Below are 21,629 nucleotides of genomic sequence, written 5' to 3'. Positions count from 1 at the left end.
AAAGCCAAGTGAGGGTTAGGAGACTTGGAACGTGCTGCTGAGTCAAGACAAACCTGGCGCTCCAACGACAGCTCTGACCCGTCCAGCTGTGGGACTTGGGGCATTTTACTTAAGTGTCACTTAACCGTTATGAGAACATCGCTCACTTTATTTTTTTAATTAAATTTATATTATTTATTTTTGGCTGCGTTGGGTCCTCGTTCCTGCGCTCGGGCTTTCTCCAGTCACGGTGAGCGGGAGCTACTCTTTGCCGCGGTCCGCGGGCTTCTCATTGTGGTGGATTCTCTTCTTGCAGAGCACGAGCTCTAGAGTGCGGGGGCTTCACTAGTTGCAGCACGTGGGCTCAGCAGTTGCGGCGCGTGGGCTCAGCAGTTGTGGCACACAGGCTTAGTTGCTCCAAAGCGCGTGGAATCTTACCGGTCCAGGGCTCGAACCCACGTCACCTGCACTGGCAGGCAGACTCTTAACTATCACTCACTTTTACTCCTTTTCCACTATTATTACAATTGCTATCCCTGAGAACAGCCACTACTTAACTGAATTATTCAACAGACAATAAGAATCAGAAGCTTCTGCACGCTAGAATATGAGCACTCTCTTGCTGCATTGCCCAGAAAAACGGTGGCAGGAATGGTGACGGAGGGGAGGATCTTTGTGTCATGTTAAAGCATCCAGGGACATTTCTTCAGGTTTAGGCAATTGTTGGATCGCTCCCTGTCAGAGGAAGAAGTTTCTAATGTGGAAGAAAAACAAACAAATCCTAAAGCAAATAACTTTATTTCAATCATTCCTTTTTAAAGAACCAAGGAAATATAGAAAATATTAAAAAAAAACACGAACAGCTGCAATTCAGGGGGGTAAATGAAGGGCCGATACAGCCCTTAACACGCGACAGCCTCCAGAGCGAGGGTCGGCACGGCATCGGCATGGGGCTCCGTGGGAAGGGCGGGCTCCTCTGTCCCAGCTCGAGGCCAAGGAGTCAGAATCCCCAGGGGGTGGGACCAGGGAATCTGCCTTTTTAAAACGAGCTTTCCCGCTAATATTCCATTTGCAAGGTCTCACCCTCATACCCAAGAGGACTTGGTCATAGTTCCTCTCGTCCAAAATCCAGGCTGGAACTCAACTAATCCTAAACTAAAACTCAAGAATAGCACACCAGATGCCACCTGTTGTTTTTCAGAGTCTCAAACTTTGGAGGAAATACATTCCGCCTGCCATGTTTTTCCCTCTCTAAGGGCACCTGTCGGCATCTGGAACTGTGGTTCCACTAGTGTTTCATCGGTCCTAGGCCTTATTCCCCACCTGAAGTCATGCTCCTCTCTGTGTGACATCAGGCGGAGACTAAGGCCAAGAAGGTGGCAAGAGGCTCCTAAGCAACAAGGCGTGCTGGCTCCTGGCCGGGGGGACTGGCGACGCCGTGACGAGGAGTCAGAGGGGGCTGTCAGGTGCTGGCCGCGCAGGCCTGGGACGGGAACGGCGACAGCCAGGACCTACGCCCCTTGCTTAGCAGCCCCGGGTGCTGAGAAGCAGCGCATCTGTACGACCTCACTGCTCACAGGAAACGGTTTGCATGGGTTCAGTGACTTCACTCTCCCTCGCCTGGAGAGGGCCGTCACGGGGGGAAGGGGACAAGGGTCACATGTGAGCAAGCCGCGGGCAGCATTGCCGCGGCTGCCAAGTCTTGGGTTCACTTGGGGCCGAGGCACTCCACAATCCCGTTCCCCTTCATGCCATCAAAGAAGAAGAAGTTGTTGTGAGGAGGGTCCCTTTGAGACAGGGCCTGGGGAGCGAAACAAGAAGAGGGTTCAGCTCAAGTGCTTTAAAAGGGATAAAATGGAGAAAAGAGAATAAACCCCCAAGCTGAAACCTTCTAAAAGCAACGTGGGCAGTGGGTCGCAAGAGACGTTGATTTTGCTCCCCAGGGGCTATTTGGCTATGTTGGGAGACACTTCTGATTGTAATTGTCATGTCCCTTTGCTCTGTCCCTTACCAGCTGTGTGTCCTTGAGCAGATCATTTAGCCTCTCTGACCTTTACTTTCCCCATGTAAAAGGAAAATAACAAATGTTTTATCCTAGGGATTAAAAAAGATGCTGTACCTCAAATATCTAAAACAATGCCTAACATGGAGAAGCACCGCTTGGCTAACGGCAGCAATAATTATTTATGACTATTCAACTGAGAAAGGCACTGATTCAGTCCAACACGTCTGAGGCCGCAGCCTCCGTCACCTGGAGGGACACTCACTGATGCAGAAGCGGCGCTTCCACGAGAAGGCGGTGCTGCCTGCCCTCCACGGGACACGCCAGGGCTGGGGTCCAGAGGGCCTGGGACGTGCCAGTCAGCCATGAAAATGATGATTATCTCGTGGGGTTAACAGAAGTTCACAGCACTGTTAGAGATGGAGTTAAGAGTCCCTGAAATTACACGCTGAATCATGTGTGTACCTGTGTGTACTGGGGAAAGGTCCATAGGCGATAGTGGACATTTTCAATGCAAGAAGGGTTACTGTTTAAAGAGGAAGACATCACACCCACGCAGACTGCTAGGCAGGGTGTCACGGTCTCCGGGAGCACCGGGCTGTCATCCCTAAGGCAGGACCTCTTTACAAGGTTGGGAGTGTGCTCTAAACATCCCGAACCTCTCCTCCTTGCACTGAGTGCCAATCCCAATCCACTTTCTCATCTGTAAAATGGAGACAATTATACCTATTCCGAGTGGTTATTCCCTAAATAACCATTCTTCTGAGGAAAATGTATTGAGCATCTACTCTGTGTCAGGTATTGTGCTAGATATTAAGGATTCTGAAGTCCCTCCCTGCCTGGGGCTTGGATCAGAGGTTTGCTTCTCTGGGCTGGCATATGAAATGGCAAATAAATGGCCCCTGCCTGCTAGGGCCCCTGGTGAGTATGAAACGCGATCAAGCTTGTAATGTGTCGGGCATGTAGTAAATTCTCAATAAACGGGAGCTGCTATGACCAACGGGGGCCAGAGGTCCTTTCCCAATATCTGAGGCCCCAAGCACTCAGCCAGGTGGAAGGGCCCAAGAGCCCACAGGTGGATCTTAGACCTGAGAACCCAAGTTCCAGGAGATGACACAAGGCGTTTTCACGTGGAGCTTGATAAGGCTGCTGCTGTCACTCTCACCTCTAGTACTCTAGGTGGGGAGACCGACCGCGGACAGTGGGGAGAGAAAAGAAGGATGATTAAACCCAAGGAAGCGGGACATGACAGAGGACATGGGTAGAACATGTGGTGTCTGCGATGATGCAAGGAAGGAGGGAAACAAAGATGATTCCAAGGGAACAGACTTATACATTTGCCCCCCTCGTCTCCCGATGTTTACTTTTTACGGGTGGTCAGATGGTCCCACCAGGGAAAAGGGGGAGGTCCACGGCCCTCGGATTGTAGGCCTTTACCGCCAGCTGGCCGAAGCGGGAACGGTGTTAAGTAAGGGGGAGTGGCGGGGACAAGACAGCAGGGCATGGGGTGAACATGGGGCAAAAGGTAAATGTGCTTCCCAAGCAAGATGGGGGTAGGAGGAGATTCCAAACACACCCAGCAACCACGAATGCAGAGTACTCTGGCTATCTGGGATAAACAGAAACAAGATGCTGGGCGACAGCTGTCCCCTGCAGGCAGGAAGGAGGGGGCTGCACTAGAGGTTAGGACTGGCATGCAGAGAAGCCCCTGCACACAGTGGGGTCAAGGCCACCTGCCCGACCCACAGTCTCCACCCCACATGAAAAACTCAGGGAGCAGCTTCTCAATGGGAGGCATGGAGGTGAGGCTAAGGGCACAAGGACGGTGGCCCCGGTCCACACAGAGCCCCGCCGGACGGGAGGGCCTTTAGGGAGGGCACCTGAGGCCTGATGGCAGAGCAAAGGCTCAGAAACCAGATGGCACGGGCTCGAGTCCTGGCTCTGCCGCTTCTCTGCACCTCAGTGCCCCCTTCATACAGCAGGGATCACCAGCTCCTACCTCTTGGGTTGTTGTAAGGATCAAATGAGCCTATCCACGTAGGGAACACGGTCTCTGTGCGGTAGGTACGCAATGAGCTTTCAAGAAATGTTATCTACTATTGTTGTCGTCACTGTAGGCCACAAAAAATATATTATGTTCCCATTCCCCCCCTGACTTTTCCATCACTGTACTCTTTCCTGCCTCAGAATCCTTCTCAACACAGTCCTCTGGGCAGCCAACTTCTCAGACTGGGGACATAGCTGAACTTTTTTATCAGTCTGGGTTAAGCAGAAGGCATGAGCAAGAAAGCAGGCACGGCATCCCATGCTTCTCCTCTTCTCCCACTGTACCTCCTCGGTGCTCACCCCTACTGCCTATGACATAGAAAGTTAGATTTAGGGAAAGAATTGATCCAGAGAGAAGGATCAGGAAAGAAGAGAGAAAAAAAAGGCCTCGAGAGGATGGTGGGACCATCAAATTGAGTCAAATGTTTCCAGAGCAGGACAAAGTAGTGAGAGCTGGTCTCCAAATCGTCCTCCTAAGCTCAAACCTGACGTGTAAATGGACATGGAGAATTATTTGACCAGGCACGACTCTGCTGCATGAAAGAAAAGGACACCCCATCACTGCAAGTCCACTAAAGCAGTTAAGAACCTGCAAAAGGCAAATTCAATATCTTTGGGCAAATATCAAAGTCCCCAAAGAAAGTAAAATACATCTGGGGGTATGCTATAGTTCTGGCAACTCAAATGTTCCAGAAGAGACTCAAAAGGCTGTGCTACTTACTTGGTTACCTCATGACCCTACATGAAATGCTTCTCTTCTGAGAGGGACAACGGCACCTGCCTAACATGGGCACAGGTCACCCTGGATAGAGCCTTGTGGGGCTCCTGGCACAGTGCACAGGCCCCACTGGCACTGATCTCCCCCTGCTCTATACACGCCCATGGCGTGTGTAGTAACGAGAGGGTGCTTTGACGCCATGGCCATGGGTGGAGAGAAACTGTGAAGCAGAGGTGGAGAAGCGCGGGTCGTGGAATCCCTTCTCTGGGCCTCGGTGTCCACCCTCTAAATGGGGGTCAGGACAGTGCCCATTTCATAAGAGCTGTAAGAGGCAGAATACCTGACAAATACCATAAGCACCAGATAACCGGCTGGTATAGTTAGGGGACGGTGCACAGCACCTCACAAGCTCTTTGTCCAGCTCTGAGTAGGCAGGCACTCAAAGATCATTTGCTGCAGGCCCACCTGGATGGGCTGGAGAGAAGAGGATGGGGTGGAAAAAGGAAGGCACAAAGGCAATGGGGAAGGCAGGAAACAGGGTGAGTGGAGTCAGAGAAGCCAGGCAGCTCTCTAAGACAGTCCCGGGTTCTCTCTGTTGGCACATCCAAGGTCATGGTGCGGAGGGTCAACGATTTTCTATGCCACAGTGACTTTTTACCTTCACAATTTCCTGGGCCAGGATCCCTCCAACCACTGCACACACTGGGGCCATCTCAGAGAAGCAGTATCTAAAAGAGAAGACAAATGAAATGGAGCACCGAGGAACAGGAAGGCTGGTAAGGACATCTGGAAAAGGTCAGTAGTGGGTTCACCTGAATGAAAACATCTCCTACCAGGAGGAGTCAATTCAGACAGCAACGCTAATGCTGGCAACTAGGCGTGAAAATTAAATCTGATCCAGGTTAGTAGGTGGCTGGGAATGACCTCTGAACCTTGGCAGGCAAGAATTGTTTCACAACTTTTTTTTTTTTTTTTTAAAGTTAAAGGAAAGGCTATATCTGTGCGTCCTAAAAATAAAGTCCTACAAATATCAGATGTTTCAGTGCCCTGGTCACATTCTCGCAATTCTCTCCTGACCCACAATGGGCAGTGGGCTCTATATGCTATTCCCAGACAAATGTCAGGAGTAGGCCTGTGTTAACATGCAGGAGGCATGGGAAAGTCGGGGCCTGAGATTAAAGCACGGGAGCAGAAAAAGCCTTCACTACCCACGTAGATACCAACCCTTCCGGGCCAGGATGGGCATCCAGAGGACAAATTTTAGCTAATATTGTCACCTGCCCCAATCACCCATCCTGGACAGCCAAACGCTTTCTCCCCCCCACCTCCCCAGAGGAACCATGCCTCGCCAGTTCCCATCCCTGAACACAAAAGGGTTTTTTAAATGAGCAAATTGAGGTGCAGGCAAGTTAAAAGGAAAGCTTCCCTACGGAACCCTACCACGAGGAGACCACCTCCCGTCTTCTTGGTTTGGTACATACCCTTCTAGACATTTTTAAAAGGGCACATATCTAAATATATATAATTTAAAACCCAAGTCATAGCAGCTATTATTCATTGTGCCCTGTAACCTACTGATGGATATTTAAACTGTTCAACATTGTGACCATACATCTTGGCAGTGGTGTCCAAACAATTCCTTATGGCAAATTCCCAAATATAGAATTGTTGAGTCCTGATACATTTTGCCAAAATGCCCTCCAGAAAGGTTATACCCATTCAGCTCCCATCAACTGTGCTTGGGGATGCCCATCTCCTCACCCCCTGGCCGGGCCCAGCACTCCCATCTGTCCATCCACAGAGGCTGCTCTTCCTCCCGCGTACCAAGGTCCACTGCAGAACTATAAAATACACAGAGAACTATACCAAAGAGAAACTAGTCACCATAATTCTACTACTCAAAGACAGTCAAATGTGGGAATATTTTTCCTTTAAAAAAAATTCACCTACATTCTATGTGATCGTACAATACAAATTTAACATTCTGCTTTTTTTTATCATCTCAACAAAATGCTAGCAAACCAAACCAGCAACATATAGACACATGATCACTTCAACAGACACAGAAAAAGCATGAGACAAAATCCAGCACCTCTTCAAGATAAAAACACTCAACAAACTGGGAAGAGAAGGAAATTTCTTTAAACTGATAAAGGGCATCTACGAAAAATCCACAGCTAACATCTTACTTAACGGCAAAAGACTGAAAGATCAGGAACAAAACAAGGATGTCTGCTATCACCACTTCTATTCAACATTGTACTGGAGGTTCTAGCCGGGGCATTTAAGGAAGGAAGGAAAAAGAAATAAGGGGCATCCAGACTGGAAAGAAGAAGTAATACATATATTCATAGATGACATGATCTGGTATATAGAAAATTCTAAGGAAACCACAGAAAAATTATTTGAACTATTAAATTCAGCAAGGCTGCAGAAGACAAGATTAACATACAAAAATCAATCTACTTCTATACATGAGCAATGAACATCCTTAAAATGAAATTAAGATTTTGACTTACAATAGCATCCAACAGAATAAAATATTTCAGAATAAATTTAACAATAAATGTGTAAAACTTATACTCTGAAGACTACAAAACATTGTTGAAAGAAATAAAAGACTTAAATAAATAGAAAGATATCCCCAAGTTCATGGATCAGAAGACTTAATATTGTTAAGATGGCAATACTCTCCAAATGTTACTCGGACAACTGGGTCTCTAAAGGCAAAAGAATTAATGTGGACCCCTACTTCACATCATGTACAAAAGTTAATTCAAAAATGGATCACAGACCTAAATGCAAAAGCTAAAACTGTAAAACTCTTCAGACGAGAACATACATGTAAAAACGGGGGAAAAAAAGATAAATTATATTTCATAAAAGTTAAACATTTCTACTTCAAAGGATACTATCAGGAAAGTGAAAAGACAACCCACAGAATGGGAGAAAATTTTTACAAATCATGTATCTGACAAAAGGACTTGTATCCAGGGACCTCTTACAATTTAACAATAAAAAGATAACCCAATTTAAGAATGGGCAAATGATCTAAATAGACATTTCTCTAAAAACATACACAAATGGCCAGTAGGCACATGAAAAGATGCTCTACATCATTAGTCATCAGGGAAATGCAAATCAAAACCACAGTGAGATGCAACTCATTACCCACTAACACTGAAACAGACAGACAATAACACTTGTCGGCAAGGATGTGGAGAAATTGGAACCTGGATAAAGTGCTGGTGGGATGGTAAAGTGGTGTGCCCACTGTGAAAGAGAGTTCAAATTGTTAAACAGAGTTACCATATGAGCCATCAATTCCACCCTTTGGTATACATATCCAAGAGAAATGAAAACTTATGTTCACACAAAAACACATGAATGTTTATACTGGCTTTAGTCACAATTGCCAAAAACTGGGAACAACCCAAATGTCCTTCATCTGGTGCATAAACTGTGGTACATCCATACAGTGGACTACTACTCGCGATAAGAAGAAATGAGCTATCGATTCACACAACATGGATGAATCTCAAAGGTATTAGGCTAAGGGAAAGAAGCCAGACTCGAAAAGACTACACATGCTGTATGATTCCATTTATATTACATTATTGAAAAAGGCAGAACTACAGGGACAGAGAACAGGTCAGTGGTTGCAGGTACGGAAGGGGCTGATTACTCCAAGGCAGCATGAGGGAGTTTGGGGGGTGGGGGGGTGTGTGACAAAACTTTTCCATATCTTGTTTGTGGTGGTAGTTTCACAACTCTGTGTCTTCGTAAAATTTTACGGAACTTTAAAACAAAACACACAAACAACTCACAGTACTGCATAACAAAAAAGAATAAATTTGACTGTATGTAAATTAAAAAAAAAAAACCATGAGGAAACAAGAACAAATTTCACTGTATAAGTCTAAGTAATAAAAACTAAACAAGACAAAAACAAGCATCATCTCAAGACATAATCAGACAAGTTCAGAATATGGGATATTCTACAATATAACTGGCCTGAACTCCTAAAAAAAAAAGGCAGTAAACTGTTCTAGATCAGGAGTTGGAAAACTTTCTTTGTAAAGAACCAGACATTAACATTCTGCTTTAAAGCCAAATAATTTTTTGGCTTTATAGGCCATATGGTCTCTGTTTAAACTCTTCGTAAAAACTCTACAAAAGCTGTCACAAATAATACACAAATGAGTAGGTGTGGAATAAAACTTTATTTACAAAAGCAGGTGGCAAGGAACAGTTTGCCAACTCCCAGATTAAAAGAAGCACAGAACCAAACGCAACAGATGAACTCTGATGCATTCTTAAGCATCATGTCATCATTCTGCCCCCCTCCCCAAAATAAAAAAGCAAAATATTAACAACTGAATCTAACTGAGTGGTATATAGATGTTTACTACTGTTCACTATTCTTTCCATTTTTCTGTATGCTTGACGTTTTTCATATCATTTTTTTTTTAATAAATTTATTAATTTTATTTTATTTATTTATTTTTGGCTGTGTTGGGTCTTCACTGCTGCGGGCGGGCTTTGTCTGGTTGCAGTGAGCCAGGGCTACTCTTTGTTGCAGTGCACGTGCTTCTCACTGCGGTGGCTTCTCTTGTTGCAGAGCACGGGCTCTAGGCACACGAGTTTCAGTAGTTGTGGCACGTGGGCTTCAGTAGTTGTGGCGCACAGGCTTAGTTGCTCCGCGGCATGTGGGATCTTCCCGGACCAGGGCTCGAACCTGTGCCCCCTGCATTGGCAGGTGGATTCTTAACCACTATGCCACCAGGGAAGTCCCTTTCATATCATTTTTAATCTGTGTATTTGCATTTGCTCTGTAATATTAACTCTCTAATGCCTTTCCAATTTCTCTTTCTTATAAATATGATAATGAATATCTTCTGTACATAAGTATTTGCTCACATTATTTCTTTCGGGTATATTCTCATTATCAAGGAGCAGAATTACTGGGCTAAAGAGGGAACACTTAAATGACTCTCGATACTTATTTCCAAACCGCCTCCTTAAAAGGTTGTACCTTTTCCCATCACGCTTACTAACAATGAATATTTTTTTTTTAATCTACAAAGGATTTTTGTTGATTTTACATAATCTCTGATAAAAAATATAATACCAAATGCAGTGATTTTCTCTGGTTTACGGAATTATGAGTAATTTTCATTTTCCTCTTTCTAAATTGTTTAAATTTTTTATACAATTTTTAAAAGTTACTTTCCATTCAGTTATTACAAAATATTAGCTATACATGGTGCAGCCTAAATAAATAAATAAATATTGGTTCTATTCCCTGTGTTGTACAATACATCCTTGAGCCTATCTTACACCCAATAGTCTGTGCCTCCCACTCCTCCTCATTTTCATCTTTGAATTTATTCCACACTATCTGATTTTTCCATAAGATATATATTATCTCTGAAACTTAAAAACCAGTAAGTTCACCAAAGGACAAATATTGTATAATTCCACTTATACAAGATACGTAGAACAATCAAATTCATAGAGACAGAAAGTAGAATAGAGGTTATCAGGGGCTGGGGCAACACAATGGGAAGTTAGTGTTTGACAGGGACAGAGTTTCAGTTTGGGATGATGAAAAAGTACTGGAGATGGATAATAGTGACAGGTGCACAACAATGTGAATGTACTTAATGCCACTGACCTGTCCATTTACGAATGGTTAAAATGGCATAATTTATGTTGTGTGTATTTCACCACAATAAAAAAATTTTTTTGAAACAGTAGAAGTTATATTACACATACAAATTACGAATGTTCATCACAAGTGTTTATAATAGTGAAAAACTATAAATAACTCACGTACCCACCAATAAGGTAATGGCTAAATAAATAACCATATGGCAGACAATGAAACATTACGCAGCACAAGTGAAGTTATGGATCTGTATTTGTGACACAAACAAGTCCATGATATGCTGGAAAAAGAAGGCTATCACATGAAAGGTACAATCTCATTTTGATATTTAAAAAGAGAAAAAACATGAGTAAATACACATACTGATGTCCGTGAGGCTAAACCCCCAAATTAAACCCCAAGTTAGCAGTGGCTACTTCTCACTGGGAGGACTATGGATGATCCTTTTCTTCCCTTTTATATTTGCTGGCAATGGGCATCTGTTACTTTCATAATCAGAAAAGCAATAAAGCTCTCTGAAAAGAGAATAAATAACATAACGTGAAGGGACAGGACAAGCAGATCACAGACAGATGAGGGAAATGGAGACTTGGGCACAGCTTTCCCTACTCAAGCAAGCACACCCTGCTCGGAAATGGCAGTGGGTAATTTGTGAGGGTAGCTCAGCTGCCAGACGGCGGCTCATTTCCTCGCCGCATCCCTATCCCATCTCCACCAGCCTCATCTCCACCAGCCACAGACGGACTTCGAGAGGCCGTCAACCACCTCTTACTTAAAAGGCAATAGAGAGGGAGCGCCTGAGCACATGAGGCGTAGTCATGGGAAAGCGGTTTCTGCAAAGGGGTAGGGGGGACACTTTGGAGAGGAAACTAGCCGGCAGCTCGTCCGGCTGTTAGCAGTTAGGCTGTGGCTTTCTCCTTCTGGGAAGCGGGGCCTCTGCCACTGGCTGGCGATGCAGAGGCAGGCCGTTCATCACTCTAAACACCCAAATCAGTCACTCGGCGGCTTCTCAGGCCCGGCACGCGGCACTGGGTGTGCTCGGCGGCCCTGCGGCCTGGCTACGTCCACTGAAGCTGGAGCCCTGCAGAGCCTGCCCGCCTCCTGCCATGAAGCGCAGAGCAGGCACCACTTGCTCCTCCACCAAGAGAAGTGTGCCCGCTGTTAGCCCGAAACAGGGACCCCATCCCAGCCTGCAGTGTCATCAGCCCCGACCTCCCAGTGCTAATTTACAAAAGCACCTTGTAGACAGCTGCCTCTTTCTGGCTGAGGGCCCGGCAGGGGATTCAAAGCCCACTGCTGGTCTTAAATCGGCTGAGGATTGCTGGTGTCTAAGCGAGGCTCCCAGCCACGAGTGAACAAGGAAAGGACTAGGGAATGAAGGGACTCCGATTTACTTTACTGCTGAAAAGGAACCAAGGTACTGTGCTGTTACCAGCGATTAGCAGTGTGGTGAGATCTTGGTTGGCTACTTACTAAAACCTTGGACAAGTGACTATCTTTCTGAGCCTCAGTTTCTTCATTTAACTCATGGGAAAATAATAATACACACTTTGAGGATCATTGTAACAATTAAACGTGGCTGTGTTGGTAAAGCACAGAAAGTCTTCAATACGTGGTGCTGTTGTTATTAGCTGTATAACCTCATACTAGTCACTGAACTTCTCTGAGCTCTAAATTAACTTTCCCTCTCCTATAAAATGGGCTGTTGTCAAGAGAGAGCATGTACAGAAAGCAACTACCACAATGCCTGGTATTATAACAGCTGCTCAGTAAATTCTAGCCATCATTATTACTGCTACAAGCTGGAGCACAGCAAAGCAGTTTAGGGAGCCCCCCAAATACAGCAAAAGAGAGTGAGAGTAATGAGATGACCCCAGAACTGCTTGGAAGGGGTTCCTGACCCAGTCTCCCTTTGGACCGATCCAATCAAATCCTAAACCTGATTGTGTATAAGAGCAAAAGACTGGTCGCCTAAGGTGAAAGCATCCCAGCGCCTAAGGGCGAGGACGCTGGGAACAGGGATGCCTTTGCTGCTGAGGGTATAAACTGATAGGTCATCAATGGGGGCAATGGGGCAATATCTACCAAATGATTAACCCATTCTCCTGACCCCGCCACTCCATTTATCGTGCAGTTATACCTGCACACATACAAGGTCACCTCGATTTTTCATATACTGCTGTTGTACCAACAGAAGGACAGAGGGCCACAGGAGGTGGCAGAAAGTGGCAAAGGAGGCTCTCCTCAGGGCTTTCGGTCTTAATAAAGCATCTCCCCAAATTAAGGCAAATACTGACAACAGACATTTATCAATCCAGGCTGAACTGTGATAAGTACTGAGACCAACCTGACAAAGTCTTCGGGAAGCAGGTCAGGATTAACACCCAGGGAGTCAAGCACATCGTTTCGAATCTGGAGCAACAACTCAGAATCTTCCCCAAAGGTATCACAACTAGGATCTCTTCCTTTATCTGTGCGGAACTTCAGGAGCACTGGGAAAGGAAGAAGACAGGTTAAAAAGCAAGTCTTTTCACAATCTACAGACTGGGAGAAAGTATTTGCAAGTAATGTGACCAAAAATGGCTTAATTTCCAAAATATACAAACAGCTCATACAACTCAACAACGAAAAAACAAACAACCCAATTGAAAAATGGGCAGAAGACCTAAATAGACATTTCTCCAGAGAAGACATAAAGATGGCCAACAGGCTCATGAAAAGAGGCTCAATATCGCTAATTATTAGAGAAATGCAAATCAAAACTACAATGAGGTACCACCTCACACGGGTCAGAATGGCCATCATAAAAAAAATCTACAAATAACAAATGCTGAAGAGGGTGTGGAGAAAAGGGAATCCTCCTACACTGTTGGTGGGAATGTAAACTGGTGCAGCCATTATGGAGAACAATATGAAGGTTCCTCAAAAAACTAAAAACAGAGTTGCCATATGATCCAGCAATCCCACTCCTAGGCATATATCCAGACAAAACTATAATTCAAAAAGATACACGCATCCCTATGTTCACAGCAGCACTATTCACAATAGCCAAGACATGGGAACAACCTAAATGTCCATCGACAGATGAATGGATAAAGAAGAGGTGGTATATATATACAATGGAATACTACTCAGCCATAAAAAGAATGAAATAGGTGGTGCAGTGGTTAAGAATCTGCCTGCTGATGTGGGGGACACAGGTTCGAGCCCTGGTGCAGGAAGATCCCACATGCTGTGGAGCAACTAAGCCTGTGCGCCACAACTACTGAGCACACGTGCCGCAACTACTGAAGCCTACGCACCTAGGGCCCGTGCTCCACAACAAGAGAAGCCACCACAATGAGAAGCCCGCGTACTGCAACCAAGAGTAGCCTCCGCTCGCTGCAACTAGAGAAAGCCTGCGCACAGCAACGAAGACCCAACGCAGCCATAAATAAATAAATAAGTAAATAAGTAAATAAATTTATTTTAAAAAAATGAAATAAAGCCATTTGCAGCAACACAGATCGACCTAGAGATTATCATACTGAGTGAAGTCAGAAAGAGAAAGACAAATACCATATGATATCACTTATATGTGGAATCTAAAATATGACACAAATGAACTTATCTATGAAATAGAAACAGACTCACAGACATAGAGAACAGACTTGTGGTTGCCAAGGTGTTTGGGGGAGGGAAGGATTGGGAGTTTGGGATTAATAGATGCCAACTATTATATATAGGATGGATAAACAACAAGGTCCTACTGTACAGCACAAGAGAACTATATTCAACACCCTGTGATAAACCATAATGGAAAAGAATATGAAAAAGAATGTCTATATATGTATAACTGAATCACTTTGCTGTACAGCAGAAATTAAGACCTTTTTTTTTTGGCATCACATCTCTCTTTATTGGTGAATTCTCTTTTAAAGACTAGAACTATCTGCAAACACAATATCAAGACAGCAACTAAACATAGACTAGTGGAAAGTATTAGAATTGAGGCTGACATAAATTAGCAATGATTATGGTACTATCATTTTATTTATTTATTTATTAAAAAAATTTTTTAACATCTTTATTGGAGTATAATTGCTTTACATTGTTGTGTTAGTTTCTGCTGTGTAACAAAGTGAATCAGCTATATGTATACATGTATCCCCATATCCCCTCCCTCTCACCCTCCCTATCCCACCCCTCTAGGTGGTCACAAAGCACAAAGCTGAGCTCCCTGTGGGATGCAGCCGCTTCCCACTAGCCATCTATTTTACATTTGGTAGTGTATATATGTCACTTCATCCCAGCTTACCCTTCCCCCTTCCCGTGTCCTCAAGTCCATTCTCTACGTCTGTGTCTTTATTCCTGCCCTGCTCCTCGGTTCATCAGAACCATTTCTTTTTTTTTAGATTCCATACATATGTAACACAACATTTTAAATCAACTATACTTCATTCAATAAAATAAATTTTTTAAAAAGCAAGCCTTTTCATAATAAATAAATCCTTATAGATGTTGATAATTAAACACATTTTTTTTTCATTCTACAGGAAGTAGTACATTAATTAAAATGTGGGGGCTTCCCTGGTGGCTCAGTGGTTAAGAATCTGCCTGCCAACGCAGGGGACACGGGTTCGAGCCCTGGTCCGGGAAGATCCCACATGCCGCGGAGCAACTAAGCCCATGCACGACAACTACTGAGCCTGTGCTCTAGAGCCCGCCTGCCACAACTACTGAGCCCACGTGACACAACTACTGAAGCCCGCGTGCCTAGAGCCTGTGCTCCGCAACAAGAGAAGCCACCGCAATGAGAAGCCCGCGCACCGCAACGAAGAGTAGCCCCCGCTTGCCGCAACTAGAGAAAGCCCGCGTGCAGCAACAAAGACCCAATGCAGCCAAAAATAAATACATAAATAAATAAATAAATATATATATATATATATATATACACATATAAATTAAAATGTGGGCCAAGTGAAAGGTAACACTTTTCATTTATTCAACAAATATAGTCAGAAAGGTAATCGAATATTGCAAAAATGACTAAAATTACTGTGATGAGTGCCATGACAGTACAACAGAGGATGTGACATCCTCTATAGGGTGCTGTCAAGTAAAGATTCCCTGAGGAAGCAACATGAGCGAAGTATGTGTGGGCTTGGGAAGAAGGGTGGGGGCAACTTCCAGCAGAGGGAAAAGAGAGGTCAGGTGGAGGAGGCATGCATTCCAGGCATCAGTTCAAAGGATGAACTGCTTCAGCCAGAAAGGCCAGCCAAGTGCTCAGACTCATCAGACAGGCAGATCATTACAAACAAAACCTCCCTTACTTACTACAACCACTATGTCAACCTCCAGAAACGGACGTTTTGTTCCGGATGTGAACCAGAGGAAAGGTTCAGATGATGGCAGCAAATCAGCACTACTGTATAACAAGACCCTAACAAGGTTTGAAATTGTAGCGCAAACGAAAAGACACAGGCAGGAGCAGAAGACTGATCAAAATACAAGCACCTTCTACCGCCACAATGCCTTGTCTGGGTGCCCACTGCAGGCTGGCTGGGTGGCATTCTTGTTCCCCACATGCCCCCCAAGGCAGGCGCACAGTCAGCCTGGAGCCTCGTCTCTAGGGCAGTCCTCCTCCCACACCACACAGGCTGTTCCGGAGCAGAGGTAGAGCGGGGTAGATCCCCGGGTGCCCTGGGAGAGCCCCTCACACTCACAGTTCACAAACTGCTTCCATTTAAGTCTCATCAGCATTTGCTGACTGAAAAAGTGAACTTATCCAGCAAGTTACACTCTCCCTCAGTACAAGGGGCTCTTCCCTAAAAGATAAGGTGGACTGAAAACTCAGGCAATTGTTGTGAGGCTCTTTAAAAACGCAAGTATTTGGAACTTGCCCCAGACTAAGGAATCATTGTCCTTCTCTTTGTTTTCTTAAGACTCACAGTTTTGGTGACGAGCAGTGCGGTGAGAACCGCCCTCCAAGAAGCAGTAGGAATTCATTCATTCACCTGCACAAGCGAGCACTCAGTGTGCGCGGCTGACCTATGTGCCGAAGGTCCGATGGTGAGCAAGGGAGTTTTGGTCTCTGCAGTCTGAAAGCGATGGCGGGGGAGGATGGGGAATTTAGGGGTCAAGACAGATGGCTCCACTGAAGCCTGAGAGAAGTTCATCAATGGGCTACACAGTGTTCTGAGAAGATCCCAAAACGTGGAGGCCCAGGTAAAAGAAGACGCAACCTGCTTCTGGGCTATGCTTTTCTCAGTGCCGGTGTCAGAGGAAGATCGCTTGTCATGTGCCCAGCATAGGGCTCTGCACATCAGAGGTTTTCTATTCTTTATTTTAAAAAGGTTCCAGAACACCTGTTTTGAATATTGTTTGCTGGCTGGGACTGTTACTCTCCTCTCGTTTTCAAGAACACAGCTTCTACAACCCTCAATTCTACCTGACCACTTGGCAGACAACTCAAAAGTCGATGACAATTTGGATGCTGGCTAACGCAGACCTGCCATCACCTAAGCTCAACTTCTAACTTTGCAGATGTGTCACTGGGATTCCAATTTGGAGTAAACAAATGCAATCAATCAAGCATTTGGGGACAGGGTGGAGAAAAGACTGCAGAGTGGCAGGTCATCGCTGTTTACACCAAGCCTCTTTCCCAACAATGTCCTGTGAAGACAAAGGAACCTGGAAATCTGCTAGTCCAGTCAAAAGAGGATACTCCGAGCGGACTGTATCGAATGTCAGCACTAATTCTGTCAATCACTCCTGAGAAGATGGACCCAGAATGTGCATCAGTGTTGCCTGAGCAGATGACGGAGGCAGTGCCAAGGGCAGGCCGTTTGTAATGCACAGTCCGAGGCCCAGTGGCAAGCACGTGGGAACGGAATGAGGCTGCTGGACAGCAGCAGGAGTCCCGCCCTAGCTGCCTCCTGTGCAGTCCTCTTATTTCCGTGTCACTGGGACAGAAGCACCAACTGTCACAAGGCACAGAGGAGAGAGGATCATTTTTTCAGCCCTCACCACAAAACTTTTCATCCTTTGGTTATGAAACACAGCTCCTGAAGCATACTCAAACAATTATAACAACTGCAAAACAAACAATGCCTACTCCATGCCAGGCACCATTCTAAACCTTTTACATCCACAATAACCCAGGGAGGTAGGTAGGTCTGAATGCTCTTCCTACTTTACAGGTGAACTTCAAACCGAAGTTCAGAGATTGAGCGGCTTGTTCAATGGGACGGCCAATGGGTAGTGGCGTAGAAATGCCAATGCTGGCATTCGGAATCTGTGCTTCTTGATCCAGGAGAAAGCCAGGACCATCAGGAATGCAGCCCAGGGATTCCAAGTGGTCTGGCTCTTTGCCCCCCACCTCAGGAAGGCTCCTATTCGACATTTCTGTGAGATGCATTTTCATGACGGGGCCCTGCCCTCTCTCAACTGGTCCTTTTTAAAAAAATAAAAAATAAATAAATAAATAAATAAATTTATTTATTTATTTATGGCTGAGTTGGGTCTTTGTTGCTGCGCACAGGCTTTCTCTAGTCGTGGCGAGCAGGCTTCTCATTGCGGTGGCTTCTCTTGTTGCGGAGCACGGGCTCTAAGCACATGGGCTCAGTAGTTGTGGCACATGGGCTTAGCTGCTCCGCGGCATGTGGGATCTTCCCGGACCAGGGCTCGAACCCGTGTCTCCTGCATTGGCAGGCGGATTCTTAACCACTGCGCCAGCAGAGAAGCCCCTGGTCCATTAATTTTAAGTTACTAGTTCAGTGGGTGAGAAGTGGAGGTGGAGGCCGTACGAAACCTTGCCCATCAATCTTCAGAGGGTAAGACCAGTTTCATCTCAGAAAGAAATAAGACGGCACTCAGAGGAGGAGCAGAGGCAGCCAGCAGCTGGCCCCGCTGTTTCTCTGGGTCCCTTGCCTGTTCCTGGTGCAGGCCGCCTGGACGTGGGCCGGCAGCCTGGCACCGTCCAGATACCTTGCTGACCACATCTGAAGTCTGCTCAGGGCCTCCGGGAAGGGGGCCAGTCAGTCCGGCCACTTATTTGCAGCAAAGCAAACAGAGGCTGTATTTTGCACTCTTTTTCTAATGTCAGCACTCCAGTTAGCAGGGGTGGAGGAGGGGTGGGAAGAAGCCCAGTGCTCTAGACGGGCAGCAGCCTCAGAACTGACCCTAGCCCTGAACGAGTTCTCGCTTATTAAATTCTCCTCTTTGTTCTGCTGTCCGCCCTCCCAAATAGCCAGACACACACATAGCACTGTTGACTGTGCATTTCTGAAGAGCACCTCCCCACCAGTTTCCAGATTATGAAACTATTCCATGAAGATCAAATACTGTCAGGGATGCCAAAAGATGACTCATTGAAACATATTAAAACACTGCACAAAATAAGAGTTCCAAACTTGATTAACTTCATCTGCACCTTTTAATTAACTCGGGTTGCAGAAGTCCAGGGGGGATGACATTCACCGCTACGGAGGATAGGCTGGGGTCTCTGCTATAGTTCAGGACTTGCCCATGTAACAGAGAAGACAAACTTTGAAAAGGGGAAACCAAGCACCTTTTCATGGATTAGAAGAAAAACTGCGTACGTGTGAATAAACTACTACTTTTGCAAAAAGAAATTAACTCAAATTCAATCTGAATCAGAATACCAGATTAGTGTTATAACAGGAATTTGGGAAGCAATGTTATTAATCACTCTATTTCTTTCTAAACATTTCTTATTGCATTTAAATGGCATGATTATATTTAGCATAATCACTAAGGCCATCGAAAGACTCCAGTATTTTTATAGGAAAAAAATGAAATCAATGTTGCAAACTAGCTCCAACCCAACTGCTGTTTCCCAAAACAGTTCAACTGAGACAAAGTCAAATCTATATAAAATTGCCTGGCTGATGCCTAAAGCTGTTCTGTGCCAGACACCCTCGCCCCATCTCTCTGGTGCTCCCCACCCATTCTCCCCAAAGTGGCTCACTTAATGGCGACTCATTATCTCTGGGAATGGCCTGGAAATCAGATCCACTCCTGGGTGACATAAACTTCCAAGAAAATGAAAAATAGAGTTATCCTCTTAGCTGGTAGCTTATCTGCTCAGGCAAGACGCTAGGTCTCACATTTAGTCAACTGTTCATTCAATGAATACGTAGCGAGCACGGACTCTGTGCTGGGCCTGAGCTGGGCAGGGGAGAGCAAGATGCATGCTCTGCCTCTCAGAGCATTTCGTGAGGGTGACAAACAAAAACTACCTATGAAATAACAAAAGGTGGGAACTGGAAAAGGAGCTCTGAGAGAGCGTGATGGGGTAGAAGGGAGTGGTCTCACCGAGCAGCCTGCCACGCTCCCTCCCCAGTGGGCGGAACCACCTCATCTTCACAGGCCCCCAGCCCCAAACGCTGAGCCTCCCCACCTCTCGCCCTCAGCACGCTCACATGCTGCTTGTCAGGGCCTGCTGCGCCTTCTCTCTGCAAAGCCCTGCCTAGGCCTGGGGAGCTTTGGAATCCACGGGCAGCAGAGTGCAGCAGCGAGGAGCACAGCTCTGGATCCCCTATTTTCCTACTTATTGTGACCCTGGACAAGTGACAACGACGCCGAGCCTCCTCTGTGAAAGGGGAATCGTAAGAACACTGACCTTATTAAGGGGCTTAAGGATTAAGGGAACTGATAAACGTAAAGCACCTCGGACGGTGCCAGGTAAGCATCAGGTAAATGGCGCTACTCCAGAACTGCCACTGCTTGTCCGCACCTCCATAAATCCAGCTTGCACGGATGGCCCTTAGAGGAGCTGACACGTTTGTTCATGCTGTGATTCCTCATGTGACTGTGTGACCACCACTAACTCAGCAGTGAGCTCCGGGGACTACAGCGCCTCGGCTCTGAACTATACTCTTTATTCTCCGCACCCTGTTCTTTCCCTCAGGGTTTTAATCTCAATTTGTGATTTCACAGTCATCTGTGTAAATTCACTTGTATAAGGACTGACTTGTCTCCTCCACCAGATTTTGGTGCTCCGTGGGGCAGAGACCATATCTGTTTTGTTCACTATTATCTACTTAATGCCTAGCACAGGGCTTGCCCCATAGTAGGCACTGAGAAAGTATCTGTTCCACGGGAAGCTTCAATGTTTGGAGAAGGAAGGAAAATCACCACACGGGTGGGGAGAAGGCTCACAACAAAGCGACACAAGGCCCTCACAGATTCTAACCAGGCCTGCTCTATTACTAATCGAATTGAATGGAGTCCTCAAGATACCGAGGATGGATCTGTTTCTCTTATCAACTATTTACAAACATGCTTAACATGGAATGTCCAGCAAGAAACAAAAAAAAGATACACAGTGTACCACATCTGCCCTCAAGAGGGAAACAAGATAGAAGCCTGGCTTTCAAGGCTGTATCCGAGGGCTAAAGGTACAGAACTGCCAGCCCACGGGGGTGAAGCTCAAAGGAGGGACACAGCTGGACTGAGGAAGGCGGGGCATTTCCAGGAAGCCACCATGAGTTCTGCTGGCTCTCAGCCTCTCACCTCTTGCGGCGTCTGGCCATCTGCTCAGCTCAGCTCCACACCACTCCCCCCTTCATCTACCTCACTCTTAGTTTTTCTCTTTAACCCAGAAACTTAAAAGTATGCATGTGCATATACTCATTCATTCACTTTTTCATCCACAAACATTTCCTGAGCACCTGCACTCCACCCCCACCGCCTGTGCTGAGCTGTGCTGGGGACCAGAAGGCAGAGCTCACGATCCATGGAGGGCACTCGCATAAGCCCCCGTCTGTCACCACGGCCACACAGTCCTTTGACTTCTTTCTCAGAGAACTTCACCTCCAGACTGGCCTCTCCTGAGGACTTTTTCTGAAACACCCCTTCTAAGCACCAAGTCCTGACCACCCTTTCACCCCTCGTATGAAGGCCAGTCTCTGATCTCATCACATATCAGCTCAAAACAGAGAAAGAAAGTTGCCTCTTGTTATTTACAGCTCACTCTCTTCTGAAAAGAACCTGAGGCAGCTGGATGAAAGTTGTTGATGGGAGAAAGGAGAGTCCTACTTCTCAGAAATGAGCTGCCAGTTTTTGCCTACCAAATGAAAGACCACGATTACTCAACCTGAGCGAGAGGCAGAGGCACTGGCTCTGTCACCCAGAGCTGGTGGGAGTGAGAATGCTCACCAAACCATGTGAAGATGTGGTATCGAGGATCTTTACAAAAGGTCATGCTC

The 21,629-nt window shown here is 45.8% G+C and overlaps 1 protein-coding gene across 2 annotated transcripts in view; it reads right to left on the bottom strand.

Moving 5' to 3' along the window:
- Positions 1-758: 758 nt before the first annotated feature.
- The window catches only part of SAE1 (SUMO1 activating enzyme subunit 1), a 69,697-nt gene continuing 48,826 nt past the window's right edge, over positions 759-21,629 (bottom strand). Inside the window, exons 7-9 of one of the 2 annotated variants that reach the window (XM_068528044.1) lie at positions 12,764-12,908; positions 5,404-5,473; positions 759-1,780 (exon numbers count right to left, since the gene is read on the bottom strand). In XM_068528044.1, the coding sequence (XP_068384145.1) occupies positions 1,688-1,780; positions 5,404-5,473; positions 12,764-12,908 (308 nt within the window). In that variant the 3' untranslated portion in view covers positions 759-1,687. Of the gene's footprint in view, positions 1,781-5,403; positions 5,474-10,652; positions 10,932-12,763; positions 12,909-21,629 lie in introns of those variants that run through there. The other variant, XM_068528045.1, reaches the window with a different exon arrangement.

The sequence above is a fragment of the Eschrichtius robustus genome, chromosome 19 (assembly GCF_028021215.1).
Source record: "Eschrichtius robustus isolate mEscRob2 chromosome 19, mEscRob2.pri, whole genome shotgun sequence".
In the NCBI taxonomy this organism is placed as follows: domain Eukaryota; kingdom Metazoa; phylum Chordata; class Mammalia; order Artiodactyla; family Eschrichtiidae; genus Eschrichtius; species Eschrichtius robustus.
The sequence above is the reverse complement of the archived record's forward strand: the minus strand, read 5'-3'. Positions and strand labels throughout refer to the sequence as shown.